Source organism: Phyllopteryx taeniolatus, chromosome 11 (genome assembly GCF_024500385.1).
Source record: "Phyllopteryx taeniolatus isolate TA_2022b chromosome 11, UOR_Ptae_1.2, whole genome shotgun sequence".
NCBI lineage: Eukaryota > Metazoa > Chordata > Actinopteri > Syngnathiformes > Syngnathidae > Phyllopteryx > Phyllopteryx taeniolatus.
Window position 1 is genome coordinate 6,397,165 of NC_084512.1, and position 19,996 is coordinate 6,417,160.

Sequence of the window (19,996 nt, forward strand, 5' to 3'; positions counted from 1 at the left end):
TCCCAGCCGTTTGATGGCTCTGTGTCAGCTCATCTGTTAAAGCGGAGAGTGATAAAAAGTCATGCTTGGATGTACAAAAAATTATGACTTGAAGGAGAGCCATACCTGAATGAAGCCAAACTAATGCTAGATTATTAAGTCCGACCAACGAGCAGAGAAGACGGTTGCCTGCTGATTTGTGCCTGGGATCAGTCAAGAGAATCAAGAGCTTCACGTTACGATTATAAGCCAAACTAACAACAAGATGGTTGGACGTCATTTAATGCTCAGCTTGACACCACTGACCAGGCTGTTTCACTGGACCGGTGAGAAAAAGCAGGGGACGAGATATGATGTGAAAAGAGGGAGGAATAAAAATCCACACATGGTGTTTATTTGCTCTCAACCGCTCCAAACCAATCAATATTTTTAATTTGGGTCCGAGTTATTATTTTTCAGATCACTGCATCCCGGTGCAGTGTAAAGTGGCTCATATTTTAGCACTAAAAAGATCGATATGACAGGCTCACAGGCTCACTCTGCTCCCTCTGTGACTGGGGGCCACACATCATAATGGACGGTAACGAGGGGCAAGCTGGTCCGCCTCATGCTGAAATGAGCCGTAAAGTGTGAAAGGAGCCAACCCATGTCAGTGGGATGGTGATCCAGCAAGGGACAGAACCGGGAGAATAGGACTCGGACTCTCCCTGTAAATCCCCATTCGCTATTCGCATTGACAATAAAAAATTACTTCCAAATCAGAATCGAATAATCTTTCCTTGTACTATTCCAAAATAAAGACATTGGCCAATTTAATTATTTGAAAACTATCTAAAGAACCGGAAAGAGAGTACACAGGGAAGTTTTGGGCGTCGAATAAACTAAGTGGTATGAGAATTTAAGATTCCACTTCCACTTGAATCCCAATTCGAGTCACCACCCACCTTGTTCACGACAGCCCTACGGGAGAACATGCAAACTCCACGAAGCAAGGGCTGAGCAAAGATTTGAACCCAGAACTGCCTGCCTGTGAGGCGGACACGGTAACCACAACCCCACAGTGCTGCCCCACTTCTATTCTGAAACCATTAATTATACATACATTTCAGAAAAGATTTTAAGAGTAAATGCCTTCTCTCTTAAACTCATAACTCTCAGCTGATGGCAGATTCATTGATTGTTGCTCAAAACGTGTCATGAATGGATGTGAGATGGTGTGCCTTCTTGCATTAGTGTTTATTCCACTTTGACACTGTGCATGTGAGTGTGTATATGCACTTATGTCTGGCCTAAGCATATGAGTGATGGTGGTGCAGAGTTATTGCCGAGTGATATTACAGAGCTGACATCTACTCCATTCAAGGGGCCTCAGCCAGTGCCATACTTCTCACCATATTGAAATAAGAGCGCACTTAGATTTAGTTTGCAATATTTTAACCTGCTTATAAGCCTGGAAGGGGGAGAGCAGCTCCTGCTAGTTAACCTCTGTGTGTAAAACCAACAGACTGTTCACAGGAACCCACTTTCTCTTGCGCTGGGCTGTGTCCTGCTGTATATAATCTCTGCATGCAGCCCGGTTTTGCTTTACCATAAAAACAGAAGAGGGAGGTGAGAAATGACGCTGTTTAAAAAGGTGATAAATGCAAGTGACACACATTCCTGAGCCATATTGTAAACACACGCTGAGGCCTTGTCAGCACAGAGGGACACTAAGTGTTCATAAATTCCTAGCTGAGCAAGGCGGTGCTGATGATTGCATTACAGCATGCTGCCGGGAGGAGAATTAAGGACTCACCTCGAGAGCAGAGTGAAGCTGAGCTATGGGCATCTGCTGACAGATTTGCTTGTTGAAGCACACATTATTATGTACTGAGGACAATGTAGCAATCAAACGAAATATTGACAACTACTTTTAATTAATCGTTTAAATCCAAGACACATTGAGACTATTTATGTCGTTACATGCACAATAATTTGCGTAGTCTTTTTCCCCCCAGCATGGAGCAAAGACACTCTGTTTTTATCCCCTGCGAAAAATAATTAACCGTGAATATTAATTATTCACTTGAAACACACAAACATTAGTTGTCATATTTGATTATTGTTCTAAGAAAAAGATTGAATGTATTTTAATGAAATGTTTAATGCTACGATTATATTAAAAGGAAAAAAAAATAAAATCAGCAGGAGGTTCTTCCTTTGCACCAAATGCAAATAGTATGAACTGTATGCATTTCTCTACTAATAAATTTAAAGTATTTTGAATTTTCAGCTCTGATTTTGCAGATTTGCCTTATTTTTATTTTTTTGTATTTTTTATTTTTTTAAAAACATTTTATTTTCTAGATCAGCAGAACGATATCCCATTGCGGGTGTCCCCCACCTGTGGATGCTATCGAAATTCATAAAGGTGTTTGTGATTGTGGTCACAGCTGTGCATTGGCCAGTTAAGATCTTCCACACCGAACTCATCCAACCATGCCTTTGTGGAACTTGCTGTGCACACTGGGGCACAGTCATGCTTCAACAGAAAACGGTTCCACAAGCTCCAAAAGTTGGGTTCATGTTGTGCATTAATCTTCAGTGGGCTGTGAAGTTGTGTCCAACCACTGATTGATTAAATGGTTGATTAAAATGTGTCCATTAGTCCATATAGTCTGTATTATTGTGTATTAATCTGATGTCCGTCTCAAACACACACACACACACACACACCAGAAGGATATATCCTCTGTATCCTATCGAGCCACATAGGTTGATGTAGTCTCTGTCGTTGCTCTCATTCCTGTCCTGGAGACCACAGTTGTGCATTGCCTTTAATTCCCCATTAAAATGCTTAGGAACCACTGAGGGTTGAAGAGACCAGTGAGTCCTGTTGTGTGTCACTGTCTTTGTATGGAGGAAAGGCTTGATTGGAATGTGTTGTTTATGTACAGTATGTACAAGTGCGCTGGCATGCCTGTGCAGCTCTTCAGATGAAATGCGTGTCAAAAAGTGGAAACAGGAGCAGACATTAGAGCACATCATTCCAGATGAAATGAGCTGCAGCTTCAGGGCCAGGCCAGTGATAAATATTAATGGCCAAGAACAAGTGGATTGGGAGTTGAGTTATCAGGGTGGGCCTTCCTAATTGACATTTTACCTGCTGTATACCTTAACAGGGCTGTAAAGCACCCACTTCGAGCCGTAGGGGCGTCATGTCACTCAAGCTCTTTCCCATCATGGAGAGCGCTTTCTGAAACAAGACATACTTCTTTGTTGGGATTCAATATGAAGTTGCATTTACTCGATACACTTATTTTGTCTAGGTCTAGGGGAAAATATTAAAATTTCCCCAAAATACATTTATGATTAGATTAACAGAGCTCCCAACCTATAAAAATACACTTCCAGAAGAATGTCCAAATTAGTCTGAATTTCCATATTTTCAAAATGTTGTCAAGAACACTGCCTTCCGACAGTCATAATAATTATTGTGAATAAATTATGGCTTCAATATTTGTCATTTTAATCTTTTTATTACATCAACCTTGTAATGGCAGACACAGTTGCAGCCTGAATCAAAGTACCAGTATATGAGATTTCGATGTTCCATCATCAAACATATATCCGTGTCTATGGATTAATTAGCATTTTGCCAATTCTGTTTTCAACCCTAGTAACAACAAAAGGTCTATTCGAGCAGATTAATCAGATCTCAAACATCAAAATTAAAACTCAGCACTCTATTTTGCAAACAAACATAACATTGCTGATAGACTGAATTGGATAGTTTATGTTTCAATTACATGAAATGTACTTCATTTACATCTTCTTTTGCATGCGATTTATATAACATTTATGTACATATTGTGGGACTAATAAAAGTTACCTTATCTTATATTACACATTTTTATAATAATAATAATTTTTTAACGTGCCCACGTTCTGACGTGACGTGTGCTGTGACGTACTCATTAGGTTAGAGCGTCTGCCTCACAGTTCTGAGGACCGGGGTTCAATCCCCGGCCCCGCCTGTGTGGAGTTTGCATGTTCTCCCGGTGCGTGCGTGTTGTTTTCTCCGGGCACTACGGTTTCCTCCCACATCCCAAAAACATGCATGAATTGGAGACTCTAAAATTGCCCGTAGGTGTGAATGTGAGTGCAAATGGTTGTTTGTTTATATGTGCCCTGCGATTGGCTGGCAACCAGTTCAGGGTGTACCCAGCCTCCTGCCCGATGATAGCTGGGATAGGCTCCAGCACGCCCGCGACCCTTGTGAGGAGAAGCGGCTCAGAAAATGGATGGATCACTAAACATGCATTAATTGACCTGTTATTTTGATGTTCAAATTTGGTTACTCTCTGCGAAAACATGGTTCCAGCCAGATGTGACTGTTTCACCAAATCACTTATTTCAATGTTTTGCACTGCTTGTAACGATTAGCAATTAGTATGGCTTTGACATCGTCTTCGCCTATCCATTTCTCGTCCTCCCTTCGTGACACATTTGGAGGAAGCATGGGAAGAAGTGTAGCTTATTCGCGACCATGGAGTAGAGGCTGATATTATTTCGGGATTCCCACCAGTTCCCATTGGTCCCGCGGGACACCCAAGGGATTCCAAAGGGATGGGAGTGCATTTCACCATCAATCACGGTGTTGGGCAGGAGCGGGACCGGGCGGAAGTGGAACTATGAAAACAAAGTCACCGAGAATGGACGGAAGTGGAAACCATGACGGCCATAGTTGACAGGGGTGGGAACCATGACAGGAGTGAAACCTTGATGCCATTTTATTTTATTTTTAATCAAATCGATATTTGAACATTTCCCCTCAGCATCAAGTTAAACATTGCTAAATTAAGGGTCTAATATGGATTTTGTTAACAAACTTATGTGGAAGAAAAACAAAACAGGATTGACAGGCAGTTTATATATAAAAAAAAAAAAAAAAAAAGGGGGGGTGGGTGTTTCGTGTGATTCTGTAAAATGTTGGCTTGGGATGGGATCAATCTCTATGAGAGTGGGATTTTTTTGTCAAAATTTTGTATTTTTCTTGGGATTGGGAGGGAGTGGGAGTGATCTCGGTGGGAGAGAGTGGGAGTCGACATCCACACGTGTCAGCCTCTACCGCGGAGGTGACGATCAGTGACTTACGATGCGTTGACACCGGACGCAAAAAGAACATTTTACTCCGCAGCTTGGCAGCTGGGGGGGCGTAATGAAATAGCTGGCACCAAGCAGCTGTTCAATGAGGACTCGACGGGAATATCAGACGCTGCATTTTCCCCCCCCAATATTCGGAACAATCAGTGTTACGGCCGTAACGAGTCAATGTTCAGGGATTTCCGTAATAAAATATGGATATTCCGTAACATTTGGCGGCTCTGGATGATTATTGTAAAGCATTTGAAATTATCATTAGTGGCTCCTGAACAGCAATGGGTCACAATTAGGTTTGTATCCAATGGACAAATGGTTAGCACATCCACCACATAGGTCTATGGTTGGGGGTTTGAATCCGGGACCCGGCCTTCCTGTGTGGAGTTTGCATGTTTTCCCTGTGTTTGCGTGGGGTTTCTCCAAATACTCCAGCTTCTTCCCACAATCCGAAAAGATGGGTTTTTTTAGGATAACTGAAGACTCTAAATTGTCCATAGGTGTGAATGAGAAAGTTCATGGTTGTTCGTCTATATGTGCCCTGCAATTGGCTGGCGACAAGTCCAGAGTGAGCTGAGATAGGCTCCACCTCACCCGCAACCTATTCCAATTGATTGACAAACAAAAAAAGTAGCAGATACAATAACAATCCTTGTTTATTTTGTCAAATTAGAAGAAAAACATTGTCAAAGGAGACACTTATTATTAATTTTGCTGATCAAAAGTATATAAATTTTTTCGGCAGTAAAGGATCCCTCGTAATTTCACAAAAGTGTCTTTCAGTTACACCAAATTCAAGTCAAAAATGCTTTCACTCACTTGCACACATGCACAATCACACAGCAAACAAACAACCTGACCTTTATTTTAACATCCACACACCATATTACTATATTGCCACTCAATCAAACAATTCACTGGCACTTCCTAAGTCACCAAGCAACTGCATATGGAATACAACAACACACATAAGAGGCAGAGGCCTTGGACCCAAGAAACTTCCCACTTACATTATCTGAAAATTGACAGGTGGAGCAGACAACAAACAATTATCCCCGCAACACAGAGGAGAGAAATCGAAGATTGAGAAAACAAATATGAGTGATGTCATCAAAGCTAAATGGCAAGCCCTGTGTGAGGGAGACTGAAGAGTCTATTCATATTTACTCTGGCCTGAATTTCAATAGAAACATCACTGAAAGGACATCCGTTGTTTCTTTTTCTGCAGACCGATTCACAGAGACAAGAGCAAATTGTGATCTCTATTTGATGAGAATAAAAATACAACAAAAAGGTTAATCTATACACAAACACTATTAAATAAACAGCTCATAATGCCATGATATGAAATGGCACATAATTACATTTCCAAAAGGCCAGCGTTTGTAATATTCTTTTAAAGAGCATATGTGACTCAGCGGATGCTGTGATTTATGAGCGTTTGTAGATATGCGGTGAAGCGTGTTGGAAATGCTGCAAACGTGTTGGAGAACAACGGCAGACACAAATCAACAAACGCACAGGGGCTGTGACCGTACCACTTTTTGGGCTACTCTGACTGGTAAATTTTTAACAAATAATCTATTGGGACTGTAGAGAAGATGCTGCAAAGTCTGTACCTTCAATATAACAAATAAAATCATACTTGAACCCATGTCTTAGGTATTGTGGCTACAAGATGGTAAATAAGCGTTGGGTGCAAACTCCTCAATCAGTCCTTCTCGCTTGAGTCTTTGGCACCACCAAGAGGACAAAGAGCGCTTTTTACAGGATCATTTAAAAAATAAATAAATAAACGACTACTTAGTAGCCAAAAAAGGGAAAATGTACAGTGCATTTGTAGTTTTATAACTCTTATGAAAATTAGATTTTTTTGTTGTTGTTTTTAATTTTATTAGAAGTTTTTTTAGATTCCTTTTTTTGTGCGCTACTGGCCTGAACTAAAAAAGAAAAAAAAAACTATATATAAAGTTTATTTAACAGCTTGTTGGTGACGGTCCAACTAATATGTATGATTTTGTATGCAATAATACGCAGTGCTAGAAAGCAAAAATAATTTCTCGCTAATTCGGCAAACTGTTTTATTCTGTGAGCAGTAATCAAACAGTTTGATCAATGCAAACATCGAAAACAGCCCACTTTAGCGTCCAAGTGAAATTAATAATTTACCATCACCTTATCAAGGTGATAATGTTAATTCACATGACGATAGTGCAAAATGGGAAAGTAGAAGGGGAGTTGGCCGTCATGGAAAACTTGATTCTAGCAGTAGTTACATTTTTGCCTTGTCAAATTGTATTAAGTGATTTTTGCTAAGCACATAATCAGTGGGATGTGATAGTATTGACACATACTTAGTTATACAGTAACTATTAAATGTAAGTATGAGTCATATCCAAGTAGTACAGACAGACAAAATCAGGTGTTGTTGGTCTAACATTTCAGCAATTGTTTCAGTTTCTGCACAGCTCTAACCTAATAATTTCATTTGAGTAGGATGTTTTTTTCACTCCAGACTAAATAAACCATGGTTGTGGTGCTGGATCTGTTAAATGGAATGGAGGTTTTAACAAAACCTACACCATATGTTCCAGAAAAAAAAATATTGACAAAGTAGCGCAATTAGGCATTTTAGTATGCTTAAATAAAATAAAATCCATAACTACTCTTTGATTTGCGTCATGAGGGAAAATCTTGGTCCAGTTAGAGGCCACGCAAAGAATATATTCTCAAACCTATACTGCCACCTTGTGTTATATAATTTTAATACAAATTGAGTGGTAATTTATCAGTACATCCATTAATGGCCTGCACAACATTTGAAGCAGGGGTGTCAAATTTGTGCACATCCAGTTATGGTTTCCCTTGGGGGGGGTAGTTATAATGGTGAAACCATTTAAATATATTATTGCTAGAGGTGAAATGGTACCCTAAAACAAAACAAAAAAATCATAATAATAAAGTACCTTGGATGAAAGCTCTTGGTTTGTGTTACATTTAGTACAGTAAGGGGGGAAATGCTAAACCAACTGCTTCTTGCATAAGCAGGGAAAGATTGAATGACATTTAAAATTAAACATCGTCTTGTCTTTTCACCAAAGTGCAAGATCAATAGTTTGTCTTCTTTTTAGGACATCAAAGTTGTAGACAAGTGCAAAAGTGACAGAACGGTGAATTATACTATTTAAAAAAAAAAATAATAATAAATAAATTAAAAAAAACAACAACAAACAAAACACCTAAAAATGCCTTTGTCATTGCTTTAGCTCAAGCTCAAGAGCCCAGTGAGGCTGCTAGTTTTTTTTTTTTTTTTTTAAACATATGGCTAGCCATGTCTGCTCGCCAGAAGCAGAGCTGCACCATGTTTGCTTATGGACAAGGCGTGTGTCGAGAGCAGTTGCACAAATATTGTACAAGAGTTACATTTCTTGTACATTACCTAATGTGTTCTATGTGGGAACACTAATTATAGCTCCATTATATTATAATTGCCCTCTGTATTTGATTTTAGCATTTCTATGGCTTGTTTTGAACAAACGTCAAGGAAAAATTGTGGCAAGTTTTTTTGTGGTCCACATAAAATGACATGGAGGGTTGGATCTGGTCCGTGAGCCATGATCCTTAAAGCAGTGGATCTCAAACTTTTTACAAGTACCACCTAAAATAATACTGCACTTAGCTTTCAAAGTGCCACGATTCAAATGCAGTAGCCCCAGGTATTCACAAAAAAACGAGGCAGAGGTTATACTCTTAGAGTATATTTAATATTATTGCAAGAGACTGTAACATTAAGTTTCAAGATTAACACTGTGCTTGAATATAGGGAAATAAAAACACTGTACTTAAATAATCATTCCATTATACATTATTGAACACATGAGTGAAATACAGATTGCATCTGAATAAATGTTTGAAAACAAACAGTTCTAAAATATTAAATGCAACTGTACTGTACTTAAAAGTAAAATACAACTGAATTACCTAATAAGTACTTAACAAATGCACTGTACGGAATATTTAAAAAAGTTGAAACCACAGTAACATTCAATGAACATTAATTCCTTTGCATACATCTAGATAGTACTGCGTACCACCAGTGGACACATACCAAACTGAGAATTACTGCCTTAAAATATTATTCTTGAGTAGATACTGATTCCACAAAAATGCAAACCACAATAAGCATTCTTAATCAATCACACAAAGAATCACAATCCGCGATAACACGTAAATTCACAGAAACGGGGCCATGTGTTTATAGTATTTAATAAAACTGTATAAGAAAGCAATTTGGGATCTTTAGTAGTGTGCCTTGCTGCATGAAACGTAGACTTACTGTGAAATGTTCCTGGGACTTGTAGTTTTCATCGAGGTAGACACGAGCGCTGCTGTACTCCTTCATGGCATCACTGGATAATAGCTCTCTGTGTGGATAATCCACACAAAACTGTCATTCGACCAGTGGAGGGAGTTCTCCTCTCCAGTTAATACTGCACACCCTGACTTAACATAAGCAGTGAATGCAGGAAAATAACATTTGAGGAAGGGCGTAAAGTTGGATTTAGTGATTTTCAAACAAAAAGTCTGCTCTCATGCATTATAGATTGCAATTTTCACGATCAAAATATCTAATACCTTTGTAGGTTACGCAACAACATTAAAAGTTGTGTGCATGGAACAAAAGAAAAGGTTGGAAAACATTACATTAGAGCGAGGATCATTGTGAACACTTATAGTAGACTTACTTGACAAAACTATCCACATGTGACATGGAAGCCTCATAATTCTTCCCACCCACTTCTTGACAGTGCACAGCTAAGAAATGGGGCTTATGTAACTGAACTGTCTGAAAGAGAAGAGAAACAAAGATTAAAGTCAGAACCAGGCAAACATTACATTTGAAACGAGATGTTACTCAGTAAAGCCCAAACGTCTGCCAAGGCTGAACAATTTAAATGGGGAATCAAACTGAACACGATCAGATAGTCACCTCTGTTATTTCCATGGATTTTGGAAATGTATATTCAGTATGAACTGTATACATGTAAATATACTGTATACATATCACTGGCATAGGGCAGAATCCTCAAATCTCCAGAACCATCACTTTTCAGCAACCCAATAAACAGTTTGTTGTGCCATTAACAATGCATAGGAGCAAGCCATTTTTAACACTTTACATTGGTCAATAATTTGTAAAAAAAAAAAAAATTATAATAATAATAATAACAGACCCATGCAGGGGCTGACCAATAGTAAAGATTTCTTTTGAAAATACAAATTAAAAAATGTAAAATAAATGTAAAAAAAAAAACATGAAGAAGAAGAAATTGAGCGTGAATGGCTCTGTATGTGGCCTGCGACAGACTGACATGCAACCAGTCCAGTGAGTTGTTTGCCCGAAGTCAGTTGGGATAGGTTCCAGCTCCCTGCGAACCTGAACAGGATAAGCGGATGATGGATAAGAAATTGACCAAATTTGGACATAGGAGGTTTCCACCCAATAGTTAGTTAGTTACTGAGAAATTCAGAGATGTAAATAAAATGCAATGTTAAAAGAGTTCTTCCCTGGCCAAACCTTTGATGAAAACTGGTTGAGTAGATTTGGTTTATTCCTAACCTCTTTTGCAGAGGGAAACTTGTTGCTGCATGTCTTTTTAAGGCTGCTGACAAAACAGCTCAGTATTTCTAAGACAAAAATTAAGTTGTATTATCCCAAATCCCTAGAAAATGTAAAATGTATTTTTTTTTTTTTTCCCCCATCTTAACACAGCTGGGTAACGGCGGGAAACTGGTTAGCACATGTGCCTCACAGTTCTGAGGACCCGGGTTCAAATCGAGCCTCACCTTTGTGGAATTTGCATGTTCTGAGTTTGTTGCACAAGCATAACATGGACCCTTTGTCGTTACTCAGAGATGCGCCTCTGGTGTTGAATGCATGTAGACCACGGTGTGATGAATGCTCCCATGTCAACATTTTTTCGGACATACAGTATCACTCTTTGTATCAACACCAGCTTTGCTGCTGTTGCAACAATATGCCACCAATGTTTATCAGGAATCGAAACCTGTGATAACTTCTAAGAATTTCATGAATGCATTTCATTATGCATTCATATACATTAGTCCAGCACGTGTAGTAAGATCTGCTTGCTACGAGGCACTTGAGTCCCATGGCCTTATGTTTTGTAGGTGTTCGTGAGTATGCTGTCAGAGGTGTTCAGAGAGGCTGACCTCTAATGAAAAATCAATACCACAGAGTGATTTACAGCACTCGGGCACTCTCAAGGTCAGCCTATGGATGGCAGGCAAGGCTATACATCAGTGTCACAGAGTGTTGTTGGTGAGGGAGCCAGAGAAGCTATAAATGGGCTGTGGCCACTAACCCAGACCTGATACTTCCCAAGTAGACCACCTCAGCAATGCATTATGCTCACTACAGGTCCAATCAAATAAAAGTAATGTATGGCAATAACACTATGGATTTTCCTTCAACCTATGGCTTGTCACTTATCTCAATGACCCAAGAATGAGAGGGCCTAAAGCAGCTTAAACGTGGAAAGAGTAGTGGCTCTATCAGCTCTGAGTGGGAAAGGGCACATTCTCAAGAAGCTTGCAACTATTAGCAGGAGAGAATGTGACTCGTGCGAGTACATTTTTGTGTCCTACTTGTGTCATTCAGCTGCACCCAGTATGTCTGTCCAGGATGTAAATTTAGCCTTGGTTTGGCAAACAGGCCTTATCCAAACACAAATTTATTTGCCTATTCCAAAGCCTACACAACTAAGTAATGCCATTTTCCTGCCCTATGACAACACTGTAAATCCACTTGATGATGATTTTGAGTTTTAAGTGTCCATTAAACATGTACTTCCTTGACAGACTACACAGTGCCCATTGATTTTCTATGCAGAAGAGACTTACAAACACTGTAAAACAAGAGCCAATTGCAGATCATTTGTTTTGCTGAACCAAATACAGTAATCCGCCAATATTCGTGGGGGATAGGGGCAGAGTCCTGTCGTGACTTGCGAAAAAAAAAAACGCAGTTGACGTCCGCCAAAGTGTTTAGAATTGCCTATATCAATAATTTATACCATAAATATAACAAACTGTGATCCCAAAACAGTTTAATATGATTTCAAACATCTTAAATTGTACTTTTAGTCACAAAGAAATTGTAACCGAAGTGTGTGTAGATGCACGTGGCAAAAACTCTTGTAACTTCTGCAAACAACAGGCAAAATTGACCAAAATTGGCTCCACCTTCTGTCATCATAATCCAAACCCTTACTATTAACAGTAATACATGCTAATCCTAAAACACGGACACAATCAGTGAACATTTATTCCATGATCTACAAATGATCAGGCTGCATACAGATTTTTTCCATTCAAAGTCCCCCCCAAAGTCATCAAAAAATGTCAAAAAACACCACAGAGAAGAGTATTGTTAACAAACTGGACAAATTTCAATGTATAAAAAAATAGTAAAGTACTGTATGTGAAATCAGGTTTCAAAATGGTCAAGAATTGAGATGGTCTTTCAGTTTCCAGACACTGGTCGTGTCACTGAATGCTCTGAAAACCCCGCCTCCCCTGAACTTTCAGTCAATCAAATACGTGCCTTCTCTTTCCCACCGATGAACATTGCACAAGCTCTCACGGGATGCAGTGAGGCAGCCTCTGAGCCCCGATGTAATGACCGGCAGCCGAGCCACCGGGACAATTTCCCGTCCTTTGCCACAGTTTAAATTCAGCGGGCATCAAACTGCTGTGGCCGCCGAAGGGTGCACCATATGCAACCACAGCAGTGCTTCCCCCCCTCCTCATCCTCACCCCACAACGTCACGGCCACAACTGTGTGGCTGACGACCCTAACGCCAGACCCCTGGCGGCTACCCTAACCACTGGCAGGCTGGCAAGGGCCCGCCGATGTGGTGGATCCCGTCCAGTTTGCCGCTGCCTCACTATGCTGCTTGTGTAGGGCCAGACCTTAAAATGAAAGCACTTTACTTTTTATTATTTATAGGCTTTACATGATCAGGGTTTTTGGGGCCGATCACAGTTTAAAAAAATTACCGATCACCGATCCGATCACAAGATGGAGCAATATGTCTATGTAAATGACTTGTTCATTTACTGTACATACTGGTGTACTGTATACTGAGTATCTGTAAAAATATTCTCTAGCATTTTAGACAAAAGGTAAAACATCAATGACCACTAGGGGGCATTCAAGGATTGGCCACTGACAAGTTTAAAGTTCCAAACCAAGGTTACTTGGGACCGAAATAATGGGTGCAAACTTACTGTAATTCAATAACTTTATTGTAATTAAATTACTTTACATTAACAAATACTGACCTGAAAACAGTCACACTAGTGCAAATAGAAGGCAGTAATGTTGCCCCTCAATCGTAAATGTGCAAATTAAGCCATTTGTAACGCTGCCTTAGAACATTCATATGAACCTCCATGAAATTAACAGTCAGACTGCTGCAAATAAAGGGCAGTAACGCTGCACCAGAATAATGACTAGCTCTAAAAGAAACAACGACACCAGGTCAAGGGAAAATCGGGCATCCAGGCAATATGTATTTTTCTAACAAATATAAAATAAATGGCAGCCAAGTAATACGGTACGTCTACTAAATCAAATGTAAACAACGGCCATCGTGCAAAACAAACAAATTCCAATTAAGAAAGGGGTTTAAACTTCCAACATTACTTGGGCTAAATATCTCTGCCCTGTTTAACATCAGTGGCAGATCCTTTCTAACAAAGACGAGCATCTCAACTTTGCTGGCTGAAAGCTTGCTTCTTCGTTCATCCTTGATGTTGGGTGCAGTGCTGAATAGACGGTCACTGTACAAACATGTATATGGTGCAGACAGGTAAGCTCCTGCAGCAGGGGCGAGGGCAGAAAAGCGATTCTGATTGGATCTCCAGTAAGCCAGTGAGTCAGCGTCCCGAAGGATGACTGACTCTAACAGGTAGATATTAAACTGTGACACAGCTGGAATCGCCTGCTGTGGCCGTTGTTATTGTATGATCTCACCCATCATCAATGACAAGGAACCTGGCCGTTGAAGCTTCTCAGCCTGCTCATTGGTGTTGTTGGCTACAGGTCCTTGTGCTACAACAGGGCCTAATTGTGCAGCCAGCAGATCTCAAAGCACCATCCGTGTGTGTGCCTTGAGCTCTACAGAATAGCATCGATCCTTGTACATATTTCAACAATCATATGAAAAAAAATAAATAAACATAAATAAAAAAAAAAAAAAAAAAAGTCACAATTTAACAAAGTGTTCTTTTAAAATAACTCAAGACTGTAACCAAATGGTCCATTTGATTTCATGTGTACAGTAGAGTAAAACTGACAGGATTTTAAAAGTAACCAAATATCTAAGGTCGATCAAATAATTTTATGCAATTAACAGAACATATTCATATTGTTCATAACCTATTCATGACACAACAATAAGGAAGAGACAAAGCTAAAATTTTAAACGTGATTTTATTTATTAAAAAGGTCCCATATTTTACCAAACCAACTTTTTCTAGCATTTGGGATGTTACATTGGCTCCGTGGTGCCTCAGTAAATGTGAAATGTGAAATAAAATCATCTACGCATTCCTGAACTCCAGACTTTTTTTTTTTTTTTTTTGCTGGGAGGCCTGAAATCAGGTCATTCGAATTTCTCGAGCTTATCTACGTCACTAGCAAAGATCTCCACCAACCTTTCCGCTCCAGAGCCAGCGCTGTCAACATAAACACGTGTCCTCTCACAAGTGGGTCTTCGACACGGAGGCAACCAATCAGAGGAAAGTCTTAGCCATGTATTGACAAAGCGGATAAAAAATTGGGTCAAAGAGAATTAGCTGTCAGAAGGGCCATTTTTTGCCTGACAAAACCAAGGTGTTTTTTGAAATGAAATTGACACTTTTATACTAAGTCCATGTTAGAGAGTCCCTCTATAGAGGTCTAAATAGCCAAAATATGGGACCTTCACAGAAAACATTTCAAAGCTAGCTGCTCCTATGTGAAAAAGCAATTGCCTCCTCAAACTAATCATCAGCAGCAAAAACTGAAATCAAGCGTTCTCTATATCCATCCATCCATTTTCTGTTTTGCTTATCCTCACTAGGGTCGTGGGCGTGCTGGAGCCTATCCCAGCTATCTTCAGAATCAGAATCATCTTTATTTGGCAAGTATGTCCAAAAAACACACAAGGAATTTGTCTCCGGTAGTTGGAGCCGCTCTAGTACGACAACAGACAGTCAATTGACAGAGAACACTTTTGAGACATAAAGACATTGACAAAAAAAACAGTCACTGAGCAGTAAAGGGTTGCTAGTAATCTGGTAATCTTCGGGCGAGAGGCGAGGTACACCCCGAACTGGCTGCCAGCCAATCGCAGCAAGCATTCTCTATAACTGGCAATGAGTCTTTCACACCTCTGTGGATGTATTTTGGGCCATTCTTGCAGAATTGTTTTAATTCAGGAACACTGGAGGGTTTTCCAGCATGTACAGCATTTTTAACGTCGTGCAGCACAGCATTTCAATCGGATCCAAGTCTGGAATTTGATAAGGCCATTCTAAAACCTTAATTTTCTTTTGTTTTAAGCCTTTCAAAAATTGACCTGCTGGTATGTTTTCGATCGTTGTCCTGCTACCGAACCCAAGTGCACTTCAGCTTGCGGTCATGAACTGATGGGCGAACATTCTCCTTCAAGGACTTTCTGCTAAAGAGAAGAATTTATGGTTCTATCAATCACAGTAAGTCATCCAGGTCAGCAGCCCCAAATCATCACTACCATGTTTGACTGTTAGTATGATATCCTTTTTCTGAAATGCTGTGTTACATTTACACCAGATGTAATGAGACAAACACCTTCCAAAAACTTTCGTCAGTCCATAGAAGACTGTTCCCAAAGTCTTGGAAATAATTTAGATGTTTTTCACAAAAGTCAGACAAGCGTGGGTTTCGCCTTGGATCTCTGACATGGACGTCATTTTTCCCCCCAGTCTCTTCCTTACTATTGAGTCATGAAGACAGACCTTAACTGTTGCAAGCGAGGCATGCAGTTCTTTAGATGTTTTCTTAGGTTACTTTTTGACCTCTTGGATGAGTTGTTGAGCTTTTGGGGCAATTTTTGAGGGCCGGCCACTCCTGTGAAGGTTCACCACTGCTCTGTTTTCTCAATTTATGGATATAGGCTCTCACCGTGGTTTGCTGGAGTCTTAAAGCTTTAGAAATTGATTTGAAACCATTTCCAGACTGATAGATGTCAATCGTGCAATTTCTTATCTGTTCTTGAATTTCTTTGGATGTTGCAGCTTTTTTAAATCGTTTGGCTGGCTTCTTTTTGTCAGAAAGGTTCTATTTAAGTAATTTGTAAATTGAACAAGTCTGGAGGAAATCACGCTTGGATGTGGTCAGTGAATATGAACTCAGCTTTCCAAAAAATGTGATTAGCCACAGTTAATTCTTGATTTAAACAAGTGGGGCAGTTACTTTTTCCACAAAGGGAGCTTTGAATAGTGTTTTTTCCCCTTGATAAATACAATCACCTTTTAAAAACTTCATTTCATGTTTAATTAGGTTATCTTTTTTTTTTATATTTACATTTGTTTGATGGTCTTAAACATTAAAGTGGGCAAACTATGCCAAAAAAGATCATTTGAGAAGGGGGGCAAATACTTTTTCACTGCACTGTAAGTGTGTTAAAGCAATATTTAAAACATCACCACATCAAGGAACTTTATGGTGACTCAACACACATTCACTCAACAATTTGGACAATACAAGACTAGATGTGGGGACCCGACACAATCACTGGCCTGTGATGGCGCAGACAAGTTGCAAACGCAAATTTGGCTGTGTGACTATTCAAGAATGTGGTACAATGCAAATCAATATTTATCCTACCACAGTAGTGCTGTATATCAATGTGGGAAGGAGGAGTGGAAGCTTAAAGAGGGTGGCACCATGACCTTTGCTACATTTGCTAGTCGATAAAACCGAGTTTAACAGCTTGTCTTATTTATTTTCCAGGATGTTGCATAGGAACCTTAGAAGGCACATACAAAATGAGCAAGCCTTTCCTTATTAGTCTCCTAGTTAGTCACTGTTGATTGAATGTAAATTGAATCCAGCTGCCTTTAAGCAGTTGTGTTTCACAATGGGACCTAACTGTGATTGCATTACCTCCATTTGGTGCACAGTCTGACAATGTCTGAATGTATGTCAAACTGTACTACATACACACCTACCAGACACAACAATATGACCACTTGCGAAATTATATCCAATAAAAGAGGTGTATTAAATACTATGCCTTTACAAAGGTAATAATGCTCACTTGTGATTGACACTGTCAGAGAGGTGTTACTTTAACATTGTTTACTATTGAGTTAGGGGGGTGGGATTGCGTTGTGCACGATTTGCAGCCTTCGGTGGCCACATTCGGATGATTTATTTATTTTTTCCTCACCCACGACACGAGTGGCTGAAAGCCCTTCGCCGTTGCGCGGGACGTTCGACAACTCTAACCGTTGTCGGGCTGGCGTGGGGCAGCGGGGTGGTAGATCCTGTGCGGTTCGCTGTTGCCTCGAAAAACTGCGTGTGGGGCCAGAGGACAGAGACATTGTTAGCCCAAATAATACCAAACACATTGCACTCCAGGGAAGATATATTTTTTCGAGTTGTGGGCATACTTTGATGGATAACTGCACGCTATACTGGTAGAACTCGGTCCATTATGAATGAGGAAGTGTCATTCCGCTGGATGGCCACTGCTTGGAATAAGGCCGCTTGATGTTCATATAGTGGGGGACGGAAAGTATATGCCCAAACCTCTTGACGTCACGAGGATAGTTTTTAGACCTCCCCACAAAATCAGGAAAATTTACAAGTCAAACAAATCTATTATCAGGAAAGGAGCAAATACTTTTTGACAGCACTGTACATCGTAATGAGAGCAGTGTCTAACATTTTGGTTACCTCAATTAATTTCATAACAATGTTAAACACATTGGGAATAGCGTCTAACGCCGCCAATCCCAATTTAGTTTCGAAAATAGAAAACATACAGCTGTAAGAGACACTGTCTTATTAGAACGCTGATAATTGACCAGACGACATAATGAGTGTATTGTGAATGCAGGGGCCACAATGATTTACTTCAGCGTGGCTGACTTTAGAAGAGTTGCTGGTGATGGTTTTTTCCGGCCACAACGCATAAGTTCAAAGTCATGCGTTTTTCCATGACGTCAGTTAACAGCAGTACAGACCTGGCATGCACGCCAGCCTGAATCACACAGGCCGCACCTCACACTCTCTCTTCATGCTCTTATTGTGCATGCTCTCTCTCTCTCTCTCTCGCTCTCTCTCTCTCTCTCTCACATACACACAAACATAAGTAAATATTACACCTCTCTCTAAGACGTGTAAGTTTCCGCCACAATGATCCACCTGTAACCACTGCAAGCTTCAATACACTGACTCTGTAAGCAGAATGGAATCAACATGTTTTGGCATGCTAATGTGAAACATACAAGGTACGGAGTAAAATTTACTTGACAAAGCTGTGCAGGGCGGCACGGTGACTGACTGGTTAGAGCATCTGCCGCACAGTTCTGAGGACCGGGGTTCAATCCCCGGCCCCGCCTGTGTTGAGTTTGCATGTTCTCCCCGTGCTTGCGTTGTAACACAGTTATATTGAGCAGTGTCTCCAGATGACTACAGTTCAATTGAGGTCCTGTGTCACTGTCTAAAACAAATAAATACTGGATGAGCCAAATTTTCTTCAATTACGCGATTGAAGTTTTTTGCGATAATTGTTTTTGGTAATAAAGAAAAGAGGACTGCTGTTAGTAAATACCGGGAGTCACTCTCTTTAAAAACCAAAGACCAAGTCCAAAACCTTGGTGTACTGATAGATTCCGACCTGACTTTCAACAGTCATATCAAATCAATTACTAAAACTGCCTTCTACCATCTGCAGAACATATCCAAAGTGAAGGCTTGCAGACCAGGAGAAGCTCATCCATGCTTTTATCTCGAGTAGACATGACTATTGTTATGGTCTTCTGACTGGACTCCCCAAAAAGAGCATTAAACAGCTGCAGCTCATTCAGAATGCTGCAGCTCGGGTTCTGACCAGAACAAAGAGGTCAGAGCATATTACTCCAATTCTGAAGTCTTTACACTGGCTCCCAGTCAGCTTTAGAATTGATTTTAAAGTTCTGCTACTGGTCTATAAATCACTAAATGGTTTAGGTCCTGAATACATGAAAGAAATGCTAATGGAATATAAACCCAGAAGGGCTCTGAGATCGACAGACTCAGGACAAATAGTGGAACACAGAGTCCAAAGCAAACATGGTGAAGCAGCATTTAGCTATTATGAGCCAGCCCTCATCCCGCCCCTTATAGTGAGGTAAAATACTGAGTCTGGCTTTCGTTGACAGTGATGTCCAGTGGGCTGGATCTCGCCAGGCGAGTGTGCTCATTGCAGCCGGTGTTTGGATGTTTCCCTGTATCCCCCAGCGCAGAGTGTGCACTGCAACCAATAGCTTGCTTGAACTTGGAGGAGTCCAGGAGCAGTTCAGAGTGTGGGGGAAAAAAAGTCATTTTTAGTTGCGAACGCATATTTTTCCATGCGTATGAAGTGCATGGACGCATCACCAAACACAATCCCTGTCTGACGACCCCAACGTCTCCTATCACAACACCTGTACTAATTTAGGCATATTTGTTTTAACCACACCTGCCAAGTGTGAACTCACTCTTAATTCAATCACACTCTTGGTGGTTACTTGCTTTTTCCTCAAATGTGAAAACTTTTCGAAAGTCCTGTAGAAAATG

At 40.2% G+C, this 19,996-nt stretch overlaps 1 protein-coding gene across 4 annotated transcripts in view; it reads right to left on the bottom strand.

Annotated features, from left to right (window-relative positions):
* LOC133485533 (inositol polyphosphate-5-phosphatase A-like) overlaps positions 1-19,996 on the bottom strand; it is a 211,900-nt gene that overhangs the window by 134,697 nt on the left and 57,207 nt on the right. For 3 of the 4 annotated variants that reach the window (XM_061789370.1, XM_061789371.1, XM_061789369.1), the window contains 2 exons: positions 9,864-9,964; positions 9,455-9,542 (listed from right to left, as the gene is read on the bottom strand). The exons of the other annotated variant lie outside the window; for it this stretch is intronic. In XM_061789370.1, the coding sequence (XP_061645354.1) occupies positions 9,455-9,542; positions 9,864-9,964 (189 nt within the window). The remainder of the gene's footprint in view (positions 1-9,454; positions 9,543-9,863; positions 9,965-19,996) is intronic. 4 annotated transcript variants of the gene reach the window in all.